At 29.1% G+C, this 15720-nt stretch overlaps 6 protein-coding genes across 6 annotated transcripts; 3 read left to right on the top strand and 3 right to left on the bottom strand.

Annotated features, from left to right (window-relative positions):
* Positions 1–260: 260 nt before the first annotated feature.
* On the top strand, positions 261–991 carry LOC119674266 (endocuticle structural protein SgAbd-6-like). Its single transcript, XM_038085401.1, has 3 exons — positions 261–406; positions 473–591; positions 649–991. Exons 1-3 carry the CDS (start codon positions 398–400, stop codon positions 833–835), a joined length of 315 nt encoding a protein of 104 aa, XP_037941329.1. The 5' UTR covers positions 261–397; the 3' UTR covers positions 836–991.
* Positions 992–2773: 1782 nt separating this feature from the next.
* On the bottom strand, positions 2774–3253 carry LOC119674255 (larval cuticle protein 65Ag1-like). Its single transcript, XM_038085390.1, has 2 exons — positions 3103–3253; positions 2774–3033 (listed from the first exon to the last, which is right to left on the bottom strand). The coding sequence occupies exons 1-2, from the start codon at positions 3219–3221 to the stop codon at positions 2835–2837; spliced, it is 318 nt and encodes a 105-aa protein (XP_037941318.1). The 5' UTR covers positions 3222–3253; the 3' UTR covers positions 2774–2834.
* A 794-nt stretch (positions 3254–4047) lies between these two features.
* On the top strand, positions 4048–4359 carry LOC119674247 (larval cuticle protein 65Ag1-like). The gene has a single exon (XM_038085378.1). The coding sequence runs from the start codon at positions 4048–4050 to the stop codon at positions 4357–4359; it is 312 nt and encodes a 103-aa protein (XP_037941306.1).
* A 2294-nt stretch (positions 4360–6653) lies between these two features.
* Positions 6654–7050, top strand: LOC119674236 (larval cuticle protein 65Ag1-like). Its single transcript, XM_038085367.1, has 2 exons — positions 6654–6769; positions 6861–7050. The coding sequence occupies exons 1-2, from the start codon at positions 6654–6656 to the stop codon at positions 7048–7050; spliced, it is 306 nt and encodes a 101-aa protein (XP_037941295.1).
* Positions 7051–9908: 2858 nt separating this feature from the next.
* Positions 9909–10211, bottom strand: LOC119674227 (larval cuticle protein 65Ag1-like). The gene has a single exon (XM_038085356.1). It carries the CDS (start codon positions 10209–10211, stop codon positions 9909–9911), a length of 303 nt encoding a protein of 100 aa, XP_037941284.1.
* A 3584-nt stretch (positions 10212–13795) lies between these two features.
* On the bottom strand, positions 13796–14141 carry LOC119674216 (larval cuticle protein 65Ag1-like). The gene has a single exon (XM_038085345.1). It carries the CDS (start codon positions 14102–14104, stop codon positions 13796–13798), a length of 309 nt encoding a protein of 102 aa, XP_037941273.1. The 5' UTR covers positions 14105–14141.
* Between the last annotated feature and the right edge of the window lie 1579 nt (positions 14142–15720).

Below are 15720 nucleotides of genomic sequence, written 5' to 3'. Positions count from 1 at the left end.
GTCGTTAATCGTTTGCAGTTAGTTGACTTGTATCTCAAACCACCTTTAACCAATCAAGAATCTTCACATTAGTTAAGTGCAATTCAAACTTTACACTGCGCTCAGGTTAATACAATAAATTGAAAAAGCCATACCAAGCGCAGCGAACAAAAAAAACAAAAAAAACAAGTAACATCAAAATAAAAATTATGACATTTGCAGATTCTAATGTACCTATGCAGCATGTGCATTCAAAAGCGTATAAATGCATCCACGGTGCATAACAGAAATTATTCTTTTAGTAGATCTAACAGAAACAAGTAGCCGTCAATTGTAGGTGCTAGCTAGTGCAATCGCATATTTACCACTTTGGATTAATTTGAGCCAGTGCTTCACAATACTCTTCTCAGCTGCAGACATGAAATTGGTAAACCAGCAATCGCATACTTCCAGCACTTTAAGGATAATAAATTGTGGATTAATTTTTTTTTAGATGCTAGTCTTTGTTGTTTGCACCTTCATTGCTGTTTGTAGCGCTGCACCACAATCCGGTAAGGATGTTGAAACTATTGAGTATGAATCGGATGTCGGTCCTGATGGCTACAAATTCAGGCATGTTAAATAGTTGCAATATTAGAAAAATATTATTAAGTGTTGATTACATTACAGTTATAAGCTTAGCGATGGTACAATACGGACTGAGGAAGGTGTACTTAAAAATGTTGGAACCGAAAATGAATCTATATCAGTAACTGGCAGCGTGACGTGGGTGGGGCCTGATGGTGTAACCTACACTATGACATTCGTTTCAGATGAGAACGGCTTCCAACCTGAGGGAGCACATATACCAAAATAATTGTTGCTTGACTTTATAAGAGATTCGCCCTAGGTTTTATGTTTAGTCGTGATGTGTTAAAGTTAATGATCCTTTTGTCCCTTTCGTTAATAAGTTAATAATACTATAAATAAAACTAAACAATTCAAATCGGTTCAGTCAGTGAAAAATACTTAATATTTGTTTTTTTAATATTTTTAAAATTTATGCAGAGGTGGGATTTTGTGTTTTTTTTTTCTTTTATGAAGAAGGTAATAAAAATCGACCTATTTAAAAAGTTTAAACATACTATTGCCAGACAAGAAGGGTAGTACGATTCAAAACTTACTACTCCTATCAGCACTTCGTGTCATTAAAATCGTTAAATTACTATTTAATTACAACATCAACATTCATATGTTGAAAAATTTATAAAACAGAATTCATTCAAAAATGAATACATTATAAACTTAAATGTATAAGTATATGAAAAATGGATTCATTTTCAGCAGCTTTTTCGTATGAGCGTTTCATAAGATGGATATTTATTTTCAAATTCAATCTGAATAAAATCAGAAGAAATTCAATTTAGTTAAGTTGTAAAGTTCAATTTTTTTGTTGTTGCTATTCACTACTGTTCGAAGCTTCTCTATTAAATACAATAGATTCTATTAAGTAAAATAGTCACTACTGTCATAACTGACGTTTAAATGCAATAGTCGCAATGGATAAATCGTAGCATGACTTTTATTACGTTAGATTACTAGATTAGGTTCTAAACATAAAAGAGAATAATATAAAATCATGCAATAAATAATGTCTCTACAACAGAATAATAATGAAATTTATTAATTCAAAATAACTATAATTAAATTATTTAAATATTCTATAGCTGGTTTATGATTGCGGTCTAATATAACAGATAAAGTGAATTTATCACATTACAAAAAACTTCAAAAGTGGGAACATATAAGTCAACTACGGTTTCGGATCGGTTGGCTTATGCACACTAACTCTAAGCTTCACATTTGGCAGAGTATGAGTTCAACCCTTGGTACTTGCAGTTTAAAAAAAATTATTAACGAATAATCAAATATAAGAAATAATTCCCATTGATAAATAAGACCATTGATAATGAGTATTTGGCAATATTCGAAACTGTGTGGTCAGCCAAAAGTTCAAATAAAAATATTATTAAATTATGTTGTTGCAATTCACTACAGCTATCCATCTGTTTTCTGTTATCTATTTATAAATAAATGAATTTCGTCAAATCGATTTAGTTTTTCAAGCAGACTATGAATGTTGTCATTATGGTTTTTATAATATCGCGGTATCTATTTGGCCAAACTATAGCCATGGATTAATACTAAGGTAATCAATAAAATTACCATAAGTCATCGACTTGCGTTTATAACTACTAGAAAAAGCATTTACATGTTTTATGAGGTTACTACAGTAGCCGAAAACATGGATGATTGACTCATTTAGACCATAATTTAGACCATTTAGAACCTTTAAATCACATAAGTTGTCTGAAAAAGCTTTGAACAGAAACACCATTATTTTGATAGATATAGACTATGAAAAGTCTTAAAGTCACACTTATGAGTCTTATGATTATGATATTTATAAGGTAAGAAGGATGAATTAATTTAAAATAGACGGTTACATAGTATCAAAATATAGCGGTTTAATATCTCCGAAATTGTGGGAGTTTAGTTGTGCAGTCCTCTACACACAACTAAAAAAACGAAATGTCTTTTGAATAATATTTGCAGACTAAAGAATTTTAGAGACAGATATCCCTATTATTATGATTGTGAAGATAATTCAAAACTTCCCACAGCCCACAGAACAGTTGCAGAAATTGTCATTAAAAAAATATCATTTGTCGAATTTAGTTGAGAACCAATCAATACACACCCTTTACCCTATCATTTAGTATTCAAAAGTTGTTAAAAAATTTTTTTTCACATAAAAATTATTTATTTGTAACAAACAGTCCTAACAATTAAAGCAAGTCCTTTAAAAACTGAACTTAAGCTTCTGGGGCAACTGGCAAATGAGCGCCTTGTGGTTGGAAACCGTTTTCATCAGCAACATAGGTGACGGTGTAGGTTACGCCATCATCACCAACGAAACTGTATTTGCCTTGTACACTGATGGCTTCGTTTTCACTTCCAATGTTCTTGAGTTGACCTTGTGCATTAGCAGAAACACCATCGCTGGTTTCGTAACTGTAATTAGAGAATAATTGTTAGCACTAAAGGTTGATAAACCCATCTCAGCAGAATTTCTTTACTTACACATAGTTGAAGGATTCGGGTCCAACTTCGGAGTCTGAGCGCAAGATTGTGGCTTCCTCTGGACGAGGAGCAGCCAAAGCGACAGCGAAGAGAGCGGCGAAAACAATAACGAATTTCATTTTGTTTTTGGTGATTTTTGGTGTGTGCTTGAAGAAGCTTGAGGAACTTATGATTGTGAAAGAAGGTGACAATTTTAATTTATATCAAAATGCTTAAGGTTTAAAAATTTTGCTCAGCTACAGAATTCCGGTTTAATTAACTCTTATTTGGCTTTTTATGTTTAAGTTAATTTACATTCACACAGTTCGATTGCAAAAAAGAAGAAGATTAATACAAAACAGCGAAACTAACGCGTTATAATTTCGTAGTTGCCATAAAATTTCATACACAAAGGCAATAAAATAAGCGGAAGGCAGTGAACTAGTTCAGTGCGTATGAGTTGTTAATTTTAATTCAAACCAACATTTAATATCATTTGAAGATTTGAAGATTCTATTATTTTTATAATTTTTACATTACAAATTCCGTAAAACAAGAACTTTTGTTTAAGTTTTAAACTTAAGGCTTGAATATTAAGGCTTGAAACATACAAGTTTGTAAAATGAAACTAACTGGCGTCTACGACGTCTAATACAATGTCTACATTGTAGCGTCTTCGACGTCACAAGCCAATAAACTAACATGGTTATTTGCATTTCTTCCGAAAATAGAATTCAATGCTATCTTGATTATAAACGCTATTAGAGAAGAAAAGCTCCCACTAAACCAGATCTTAGGGCTAAGAAATATTTAATAATTTAGTTTACGAAATATAGTTTTTGATATCTGGTTTTTTTGTTGAATAGAATTTGTTTTCGGGTACTGCTATAAATACCGTAGTTTAGTTTCTGATTAACAACATTAGTTTTCTGTTAGCTAACAAGTAAACAATTGCATCAACCAAAAATGAAATTCGTTATTGTATTCGTTGCTCTCTTCGCCTTCGCCTTGGCTGCTCCAGCTGATGTTGAAGTTTTGAAATCAGAATCCGACGTACAACCCGATGGATACAAATTCGCCCTCGAAACCAGTGATGGCACAAGCAAGAACGAACAAGGAGAATTGAAGAATGTTGGTACCGAAGAGGAAGCTATTGTCGTCCGTGGCTCATTCAGCTGGATTGCTGATGATGGTCAAAAATACACAGTCAATTATGTTGCTGACGAAAACGGTTTCCAACCACAAGGTGCTCATTTACCAGTTGCTCCAGAAGCATAAATATGAGTAATTTTTTGTTACAAATGCAATTTTTTTAGTTTAAGATAAAATGATAATAAAATTCAAAAAAACATCAATTAAAAGTTTTTTTCATTTCATTTAAAAATGCGAACTTTATATATAAACGTATAAATCAAAAGATGTCTTCACAGCCAAGCAAGCAAGTCATCATTTTTGTTATATCAAATATAAAATTAAAATGAAAATTAGTTGGAAATTAAATTTTTAAAGTCAGACTACTTTAAAACTTTTAATTATATTTTCGTATTTTACAATTATTTCATGAAATGAAAAAAAAATTTGTTCTGTTTTTTGACCTAGAACTAAATAGTATAAAATCTTATTGAACTGCTCGATCAATACAATAGTTATGTATTAGATGAAAAATGTGTTCCAACGAATATCATTGAAGTTGACTTAAAAATCAATGGAAGAGTTGGAAATATAGTATCAAAATGCAACAACTTGACATCACTGCAGTTGTGAGTGTTTCATGCAGTACTCCTTCACCAACAGCTAAACAACGAAGAATCTTATGAATTATAAGATAATATTTATATACTATAATACTATAATATTTATCATTTGAAAATTTTCAGTGTTAGGTATACAAACTGAAGCTTAGTTAAAAAAGAAAAAGTAAGATAAAAACTTAATATTAAATGAAAAATGGTTTAAAATCTTCAAAGTTGTGGTATTTTGGTGCTATACCTATTCCTATAACTATAAATTAACAACAACGAGTCTAATGAATTATCTTATCACTATAACATTTATTATTTGAGAAGTTTTACTGCTTGGAAGACACATCGCAGTTTATAAGCAGCAGTCTAATATCTCTAAAGTTGTAGATGTTTGGTGCTACAGTCCTCTATTTACAGCTAAGCAACGAAAAGTCTTAAGAATCAGCTAAACACAGTGATAATTTTCATTTGAGAATTGTTGCTGCCACTAATCCACATAAGAGTTAATGCAAACATCAAAGGAGAAGATGAAACTATACAATAAATCTGCGACAGGTTTAACGTCTACGAAGTTGTGCGAATTACTATCTACATAAATAGTCAAGTGCCCATCTAATCGACAGAAGTAAGATAAGCTTAAATATTTAGGCAATATATTATATCGATATTATCTTTTCCCTTTTAGAAAATAATGCAGTTTGCAAGCACTAACATGTATATATAATATATATAAGAGGCCAGTAAACAACTAATGGTAGGAACACACAGAGGTGCAAGCATTATATTCAATTGAATTAGTTTTCTAAAATTTATATAAAAAAGTCATGCGCTTTGTGAATCAAAAATTTTTTCAATGTTTTAATTATCAAATTCCCAAATTAGATACGATCTCACTGAGCACTATAAATATACATTTATTACGTTGTCTGGTGAACTGAAAATATTTGTTCAGGACTATAGAATGGGTTTAGTATACTACATAATAAAAACTGAAAGAAATTCAACATATTAGATGCAAACTTGAACCACAAACTGTTATGCTCGGCGAATCAATCCTTACTTAGACGCACTTGTATCTGTTATACATACACATTATATGATGGAGAACTTTACCCAATCACTATAAGATTGGTACAAAAAGTTGGTGTATTTTACCGAGCTTGAGTTTATAGCGATAAATTTATATGCACTGTACTTAAATCTATAGCAATGTATCTGCACTGTACTTAAATCTATAGCAATGTATCTGCACTGTACTTAAGTCTATAGCAATGTATCTACACTGCATTTAAATATATGATAATATAAGAAATTACTGTAATGTTCCATTGATTCCCCCACATAACTGCTATGGATTAATGATGGTTTAATTAATGATATTATACTTGTAAATGTATACATATATTTAGCTTCATTTCAGTTTTGGAGTTAACGTTGAAGAAAATTTAAATGATGAACTAAAAATACACAATATATGCATAAGTTCGGTGACAAAAATTAATTACTAAATTCAAGTTAAGATAGCCTATTTTGGTTCGACTTAAAATTTCATTTACATATCAAAAATTTCAAGTTCAAATTTGATGTTAAACTAGTTTTAAATGGATTTAAGCTTCGAATGCGTTAAAATGTTAACATGATAAAATGTTTTACATGAATTAACATAAAAATGAGCTCTATTGGTAAATGTTTGATAAATTTTTACAATATATATTACCAAAATTTTTTCTAATGTCGCCCAAGTATAAATACCAAACAATGCAACTGAAGATCAAACATAAAGTTCACAGCTTCCAAACGCACCACATCAGCCAATTAATATTAGAAAAAATGAAGTTCGCTATTATTTTTGTTGCACTTTTTGCCTATGCAATTGCTGCACCAAATCGTGACGCCGAGACCTTGCGCTATGACGTAAATGTGGAACCAGAGAATTACAACTTTGCGTAAGTATACAGTTATTAGGATAAGTTATAGACCAGGAGAATCACACCACATACACAACACTAATAAATTTTATTAAAATTGCATTTACAGTGTTGAAACCAGCGATGGCAAAAGTTTCCAGGAAGAAGGAGTCGTCAAAAATTTAGGCACTGATGATGAAGCCATATCCGTTCATGGCTCATATTCCTATATCGGTGATGATGGTGTCACATATCAAGTCAACTATATTGCTGATGAAAATGGTTTCCAACCACAAGGTGCACACATTCCAGTCGCTTAAAGTTTGATTTTCCAAACTCCATTAAATTGTTTATTGTTATTAATTAAGTAATTGATTGTTATTTAGTTTGTAAGTAGTATAGTTTAATAAATTAAAAGACCAAAAAAGAAAACTTATTTTATTTTATTTATTTATTTTTATTTCATTACCTCGTACATTATATGTAAAGCATATAGGATGATAATTAACAAACTTCGTTGAAACTTTAAATAGAAATTTAATAGAACTTTAGTATAAAAGGTAATTACAGATCGTAAAAAAATATTACATACCATCGAGTTGAAATATACTTTCATTAATATTAATATTTCTACCCTACCCCGCACAACAACATGTACCTTAAGTAGTTTAATGTTTCGGTATCTCAAAATTTTTACTTCTACTTTAACTGAAACTGTTACTATCACTGCTACTTTTATATACAAAGCATATCCAGGAAGTTCTACTTTCAGTTTGACTAGCACTTTGACAATTATTGTTACTAAAATTTTTATTCTAATTAATAGTAGCACATTTAATATTAAAACATCTCTTATTATAATGACAAATATTTTTAGTGAGAAGTATTTGACTAAGCTTTTGATTATATTATAAATCAATTGGATAAAAATCAGGCATAACAAATAGTGCATTACTCTATTTAGTGAGATCGTGTGTTAGACTAAAAAACCGGAAAATAAACTTGACTAGCTCCATTTAGTAAAAGGAAGATGTCCTTGCTAAAACATTTTATTATCCTAAGGTCACATCATATCGAAGAAATCAGTTCAACCCCTGTTTTGCAAATGGAATACAAATAATGTTAGAAGAAGTAGTGATTAACTATACAAAACTCACGGCTTTCAAAATAATAGCTGCGAACTGAGCTATGAAGACGGTTAGTATATGATAAATAATGCTTTTTTTAAAAATATACTTAATTTATAAACTTCAAATTAATATGCATTATGTTAATTATAAAGATACATTTGTATAAATATATAAAATATTCATTGTATTTTTATAGTATAAAACATGCATATATTTTGAATATTTAAAATGTTGCGCTACGCGTATTGATGATATTATTGGCTTATAAGATACGATATTAGAAAGATTGAAAAAATAAGGAAAAGTTAAAAATTTGTATAAAGTTAATATATTTAAGTAGTGTGTACCTTCAATAAACCATTCTACTAACTTAATATAACAAAATTCATATTTTTATAGACCAAATACAATGTATTGGAAGTATAGTATAATCGTCTCCTAAGTACAAAATTTAGTATTATTTGAATTCCATCTAAAAACTCTTTTTTTTTAAATTTGCATCATCTAAAAGTGATAATAATAAGATGAATTAAAAGTTAAATTTATTAAATTTTATTTAATAATAGCAGTAACGTGAAATATAAGGCAAAATATAATTTTTGAATCGATGAACAACGTAATAAACATTTGAAAAGTGTGAGAATTTAGCTAACAACAAGCAAATTAATTAATGTGAATAGCTTGTATCAACAGAAGCACTAAATCTAAGCATTAAATTATATTGCGAGGAATAAAGGGATTTCTGAGGCATATACGTATTACATTATGTATATATTAAAATTCAAATATTTAAATATATCGAAAATCAAGTTTAAAAAAAAATCAATAGTCAATCAGCAAAAAAATTTCAGTTAAGAGATTTGAGTACAAATTATTCGATATCTATATTAATACAAATATTTAATTAATTTAAAAATATTGTGGGCTAAAAATCGGGATTAATATCATATAATTTTGTTCACGAGATTAAATTGGTACAACAATTGGAAATACATGATCGTCCTTATTTACTACTTTCTTGATGGAATGTATATTCTTCTCTTATGAGATAAGTGGAAGTTGTCATTAAAATATCGCATTATAGTTGATGTTTGAAAAGGATTTATAATTCGGATTCGTAATTTGTCATTGTAATAATATTTGAGAAAAATATAATTGTGAACTAACTTTCTGTCAGTTGTGTTATATATAACAACAAATTTCCTTTTCCACATCTATCTCAGAATAATTTTTTAAATTATTTGATTATAAAACTAGTTTCCTTCCTTCTTTACGAAACCTATGCCACATCACTATTAAGAAATAATAGAGATGTTTCTGATGAAATTTTAACAACTTATCATCTAAGCCAACTTATCATCTAATCACCTTATTTTCAGATGTTCTTTTAATCGATACATATTTCTATATATCTTTTTGTATACAATAAAAATTTTTTATATATGTGATAATGATAATCATGATGTCTTGAGACCATTTAATTATATATTAATTATAGGCTGTTTTTTATTATTTCATTATAACGTTTTAGTATACTAAAATTATTCCGGTTTTTTTGGATATTTAGAATGTTTTTTGAATATCTTAAGTTTCCTTGTTTAATGGATTAGCTAATCTTCAGAATATTTAAATTGTCAGTTTATGCAGAGTAATTTGACTATTATGTTAATTATCCCTATTCCAGATTTTTGCTAACCGTTGCGGATTATTAAATGAAATTTTGTAGATAAAATATATACATTACACACATGTAGTATATAGATTTACCGATTTATAACTCCGAATTGAGATGGGCACTAAACCGATGGGAGATCTTCTGTATGTACGACATCATATATATGTATCTTCATTAGCTATTAATTTATATAGTTTTGTAATTATTAGTTTTATGTGTGTTTTTTATCTGATTAAGCTGAAATCATTTTAAAATTAAAACACTTCATTTATGTACAAAAATCAATTTAATACTCTATTTTTTTTTTAACATTTATAAACAAACAAACAAAAAAGGATTGCAAAAAACTAAACAGTGTTTTTAAAAATTAGATTTAAGCTACTGGTAAATGTTTGCCTTGTGGTTGGAAACCATTTTCATCAGCTACGAAGTCAACGGTGTATTTTTGACCATCTTCAGCAACCCAGCTGTATGAGCCACGGACGACAATAGCTTCCTCATCGGTACCAATATTCTTCAATTCTCCTTGTTCAGTGCGAGATGAACCATCACTGGTTTCGAGAGCGAATTTGTATCCATTGGGTTGTACATCGGATTCTGATCTCAAAACTTCAACATCAGCTGGAGCAGCCAAGGCGAAGGCGAAGAGAGCAACGAATACAATAACGAATTTCATTTTGAAAAGTGTTGGTTTTGATTTGTCTTTGGCTAAACAAAGCTAGAACTTGAATGATTATCTAAAAATTGAGCAACCTTTTATATACCACAAAAATGATAATTTTTGGACAAAAGTTACCTATTGAACAAAAAAAAAAAAATAAAAACCAAATAAATAATAATAGTAATACAGCCAGAATAGTTTCAAAACAAGACAATGGATTGACTATATATTTCCTATAAATTTGTTTTTGGTTAAGTAACCGGTGCGTAAGTTTGACATGTTTTATTGGAACTCGTTTGCAGAAACCACAAATTTTATGTTATCTTCTTTTTATTATTTTCTTTTCTGCAGATGACCACAGTAGATGACAGTATCTATTTAATAATTTTTTAAACATAATTAGAAATTATGTTTTTCTACTACCACTAGTTTGTTCAAATTATAAATGTTGGATTGAGAAATGTAATGATATTGAAATGAAATTCATGACGTCTTCGCAAGATTGGAAATATGCAAATTATTCTAAAGTTTTGAAAGTAATCTGCCGCCAGCTTTAGACTGAATACGTTTCCAATGTGCCGAGAATGACTTTAGTTCGAGAACACTCTAAAGTAAAATAATTGTATATAATTATTTTATTAACGCAAGTTGCTATTGGTGTTAACTATCACTTCATTATGTTAAGTAAATAAAACTTTAATGTTTTTAATTCTATTGCAGCTTGACCTTTGAAGACGTTAGCGCCAATTAACTTACTTATCAAATTATCAGGCTTTTGTTGATATAATTTATAACTTCGAAAGATAACTTACGTGTTTACAATGCATTCTATATAGGTCAACCATAGTAAGTCATCTTCAAATATCATCAAAGAATGATCGCAAATATTAAACAAAATTACAACAATTGTATATAATAATAAGGAAAAAGATAATTTAATTGAGTCAAAAGGATTGCTACTTATAATAATTAATAAATGAAAAGTTTGAATAAAAATAAATGAACCATAAACACAAAAAACTTAATCTTCTACAATTCACATATATCACCCTCAAATGGATATGAAAGAGTGTTGTGAGCTACTTAAGTACAACTTCCAGTAACTCTTTCTACATATATAACTTTTTAGAATGGTGCAGTCTTATACTTAGAAAGTATATTAATTTAATATACCATAAATGTTGCTATCTTAATATTATTATTGTCCTCATAAATAATATATTATTAAAAAAGATAGTAATTACCATCATATCACTTTCATTATTGTTGACTGTGGATTCTAAGCACTTACTAAATATTTTGAACAATTTGGCTTGATAATGGCGTTAACCATATTCGAAGTATTCCCGAATGTTTATATAGTGACCAGATTCATGTTCACAGTTCCAGTCAGTATAGCTTCGACGGAAAAAAAGAAGCAAAGTTAAAATTGATTAAGACGTACTAGAAAAGTATGATGATCCAAAAGAGACTATCTCCATTGGAAATTCTATAAATTGAAGCAAAAATAGCAATTCATTTATTTTAATTTGATTATCAATAAAACTTTCAATCATGCTTTGTCGTATTAGTGAATGTAACTTTTTTACTTTTTCAACTGGGTTATAAAGGGGGCCTCGCAATTCTGATGTCGCCGACGTGCAGAGTTAGTCTAGCTCCGTCACTGATTGTAATTATAAAAACTTCCGGCTCCATGTACCAGATGCACACGTGTATATCCATAATTTAATACCGCTCGCCTTCTTCTATAATTTTATTGTTTTCCAGAAAGGTAAATTAATGACAAGTATGACACAAAATAGGATTACAGCAATCTTAACTACAATATATGTATACTATACTATACTGTTCGTAGTATTGTCCCACTACACTTTTAGAATTAGGGTTAGCTTTGTGAGTTATATCATATCACTGTTACCATCAATAAAGAATATATTTTGGTAGAAGTTTTTACATATTCGTTTGATAAGTTTAATTAAAATTATTTTTCCTTTACAAAGGAAAAGATTTTCTAAACAAAGTTCACAATTTATTTGCCTTGCTAATTTATTAACAAAAATGTTTAAATATATAAATATATTTTTACTTTCAAATACTTTCGATTTCATTAATTTCTTGTTTAAAAATTTCGTTAGTTCAAATTATCACAATAAATTAAAAATGATTTTAATTAATACGCATTTTTCTAATAAATGGCGTGAATATTAAGACGTGTGATTAGAATGGATATGCAAAAAAAATAAGTCATTTCACATAATAACTTGTATTAAAACTAATTATGTGTTTTTATATATGTTTAAAAATATATCGGATCTTTTTATTCCGATCTACCTAGATTTATTCAATTTGACTAAACTCAAAGCAACGCTGCGTCTGAAACTTTTCAGATTCATTGCTTTTAGACAATTATCACACTATCAATATCTAACAGATTAATCTAATTTTAATCTGATTAATTAATTTAATATTAATAAGAACCTTTCAGTACTTATATAGAATCTCTTCTTTGGTCAGCTCATTTTTTCATTTTTCGTTTTCGTGGTGACCACATTCTTATTCCCAATCTATTGACGGATTGTTTAGCCCTCTTGCTCAAAGTTCATTGACTATTATTGTCCAGCATTTGCAACAACTAAATTAAGATTCTGAAATTGTGATATCTTGAGTATGAAGAATGTTCTTGCTCTCTTTTTATCCATTCTGTTTTAATTCATTAAAGAGACTCTCGTAAGAAAAGTAACAAGTTTTTTCTAAATTTTCCAGCTTTCGGGAATAAATACAGACAAAATAATATTAAGAAGAGTAATAAACCTTTTCTAATTTCTTTAGCTTTCGGTCTTAGATGTGGCGAACTTATTGACTGCTCTGGTATTATACTGTCCTCAACCATTGAGTAATATTTTTACTCAATGCCTCAACTAAAGGAAAAAGACTCGAAGATTCTGGCATTCTGTCTCAATAGAATATGTTCACGTAGGCATAATGAATGAAAAGGCAGTATTAATCACTGAGCTAATGATAGTATTCCGTCTCAATTGAATATGTTTATGAAAGAAAATAGGGACTAAAAAAAACTATGTGTATCATTTTCTACAATAAATTACATATACATGAACCAGAAAATAAACCTCGAAATCAATTAATGTCTCCAAGAAACATGTTATTCCTAAGAGAAATATTTAATGTCTTAATAATTTGATGTAAATAAGTAATTAATGACTGCACTTTGAAAACGAATAATTCAAACTTAAATCGATTTAGTCTTTAAGTGGTTTGTGATCTTTCTAGAGTAAAAGTTATAGTAGTTACCATATTTAATTGAAAGGATAAACGTTAGCATATAACACGAAATGAATTTAAGAATTTTTTATACAATGCATTGTTTTATGTTTTAAAAACATTAATAACAATAATAGTAAGTAATAGTAAGCAGTATTCGTTATCAATATTCAGCTAATAGAATTCGAGTTCACTCTTTAGTTTTTAGAGTAATATTTAAATTCTTTTTTTTTATAGACGTCCGTTTTATTTACATATTTCTATTTACATTTGTTTGGTTTAAAAAAAAATTACACTAACACATTACAGTACATCACAACTTAAGCTTCTGGAGCAACTGGCAAATGAGCACCTTGTGGTTGGAAACCATTGGCATCAGCAATATAGTTAACAGTGTAGGTTTGGCCATCATCACCAACGAAACTGTATGAGCCTTTAACTGAGATTTCTTCGTGATCACTGCCAACGTTCAAGAGGTGACCTTCAGCATCATGTATGAATCCGTCACTAGTAGCAACGCCGAATTTGAATCCTTCAGGTTGAACATCAGAATCTAGGCGAGTGATTTCAGCATCAGGACGAGCCAAAGCTACGGCCAAGAGAGCAGCGAATACAATGACGAATTTCATTTTGTCGGATGTGAGTTGTGTTGTGTTGTGTTTCCTTAGAAAGTTCAAAACTTAGTGGATGCTGTTGCAATGCTTGCAATCCGTTTTATACGTTAAGTTTTGCATAATTACGAGTGTTTCGACGAAATCTCGGTTAAAATATGCATTTCAATTTGTCTAAAATGTGCGCTAGTTTTGAAACGAAACTGTTTCAAGTTTTTGCATCGAATAATTAAAATATGAGATTTTAAACTGAATTATAAAATTATTCCAATATCTTTAGTGCAAGTTCTTTTGTATAAACTCGCATAGCATTTTTTTTTAAATTTGTTTCACATTTTAATTTTTCTAAATTTTACTATAATTTTATTTTTAAGTTTTTGGTATTTGCATAATTTTTGCTAATTAAAATATTTTAGTTTAATTTAAAAAAAATTGTTTTTTTTTGTATAATTCGCTAATAAAACTTATGTATTTTTTGGCATCGGATGCTTCATTTGAAATTTAAAATTTCGTTAATTGCCATACTAGTTTCGGAATTTGGCTTGGGTGGCGGCTACCAGATACAATGCTTATTTGCAATCTTGTTTTTTTGGTTTTCGGTTAATTAAATAATAAAAACAATTAATAGTAAAATATATAATATATATAATAAAAAGTAGAAAATGCACAATTGTAGAAAATCGCTAAAACCAAATTCTTTTCACGGTTGGTTGCTCTCTGCGAAATGTGATTACCATTAACTAATTTAAGACGAAATTACTTTATAATTAAATTTACTTAAAATTTAAACTTATTATAATTTTGAGTATCTTAAAGATATGCTGAATACTTTATGAAATTTTATTTCATTTGTTGAATTTAGTTTATTGTAACCGGTTTAAGCATAAAGACGTATTTACTTATGCATAAATGGCTTTTAGTAAGTCTGTGCTCGCGGCTTGGTGAGATAGTTACCAACTGATGTTTTGGATGAACATGATTTTGGCAAAGGTTATCAGCTTCAGCTTCAGGTTGAACGTCATCATCATCGACGGAAGTCAAATTAATCAATTTATTAAATTGTCATATTAAAAAATTAGGTTTTTGAAAAGTCAACAGTCAAATGTTAACTTAGTAACTAGCAATTGTTTGAAGCTGAAATAGGTACAGGGTGTTGCAATTAAATATTCAAGATAATTCATTTAGAATATTATGAATATCAATGGGACATTAGGAATATGCTTGTATAAATACTATTATAAAATCCTTTCTTCGGAACTTGAATTGTAAATTGCAACATTATTATTAAAATATTAAATAGAGATATATCTCCTTGAAACTTATTTTGCCCTATTACAGATTCCATTAGAAAAGATTTTCAGTTTATTTAGGTAATACTTTAACCTACAATGTCCATTTAGAATTCCTGTTATAACAGATAATTTATTAATGATAATGATGTGGAGATATATATTTTTTTCAAAGCAAAAGCGAACCAGTTACTTTATTCCTTGTAACTTTGTTCAACATTTTAGTTTCTTCAATTTCTACAAGCTCTGGAACGCATAGAACCCGCACTTGACTGCTTTAGACAACTATGCTCAGCTTTTCTTGGCAACACGTTATCAGTTTTAATGCTACCTGATAAGATTCGA

Source organism: Teleopsis dalmanni, chromosome 1 (genome assembly GCF_002237135.1).
Source record: "Teleopsis dalmanni isolate 2A chromosome 1, ASM223713v2, whole genome shotgun sequence".
In the NCBI taxonomy this organism is placed as follows: Eukaryota; Metazoa; Arthropoda; class Insecta; order Diptera; family Diopsidae; genus Teleopsis; species Teleopsis dalmanni.
The sequence above is the reverse complement of the archived record's forward strand: the minus strand, read 5'-3'. Positions and strand labels throughout refer to the sequence as shown.

Bases quoted from the DNA above. Each gene is read 5' to 3' on its own strand.
- LOC119674266 (XM_038085401.1), top strand. The intron at 592-648 runs GCATGTTAAATA...ATTACATTACAG, and splicing joins CCTGATGGCTACAAATTCAG to TTATAAGCTTAGCGATGGTA.
- LOC119674255 (XM_038085390.1), bottom strand. From the start codon at position 3,221: ATGAAATTCGTTATTGTTTTCGCCGCTCTCTTCGCTGTCGCTTTGGCT. The intron at 3,034-3,102 runs GTAAGTAAAGAA...CTCTAATTACAG, and splicing joins CCCGAATCCTTCAACTATGT to TTACGAAACCAGCGATGGTG.
- LOC119674247 (XM_038085378.1), top strand. From the start codon at position 4,048: ATGAAATTCGTTATTGTATTCGTTGCTCTCTTCGCCTTCGCCTTGGCT.
- LOC119674236 (XM_038085367.1), top strand. From the start codon at position 6,654: ATGAAGTTCGCTATTATTTTTGTTGCACTTTTTGCCTATGCAATTGCT. The intron at 6,770-6,860 runs GTAAGTATACAG...TTGCATTTACAG, and splicing joins CCAGAGAATTACAACTTTGC to TGTTGAAACCAGCGATGGCA.
- LOC119674227 (XM_038085356.1), bottom strand. From the start codon at position 10,211: ATGAAATTCGTTATTGTATTCGTTGCTCTCTTCGCCTTCGCCTTGGCT.
- LOC119674216 (XM_038085345.1), bottom strand. From the start codon at position 14,104: ATGAAATTCGTCATTGTATTCGCTGCTCTCTTGGCCGTAGCTTTGGCT.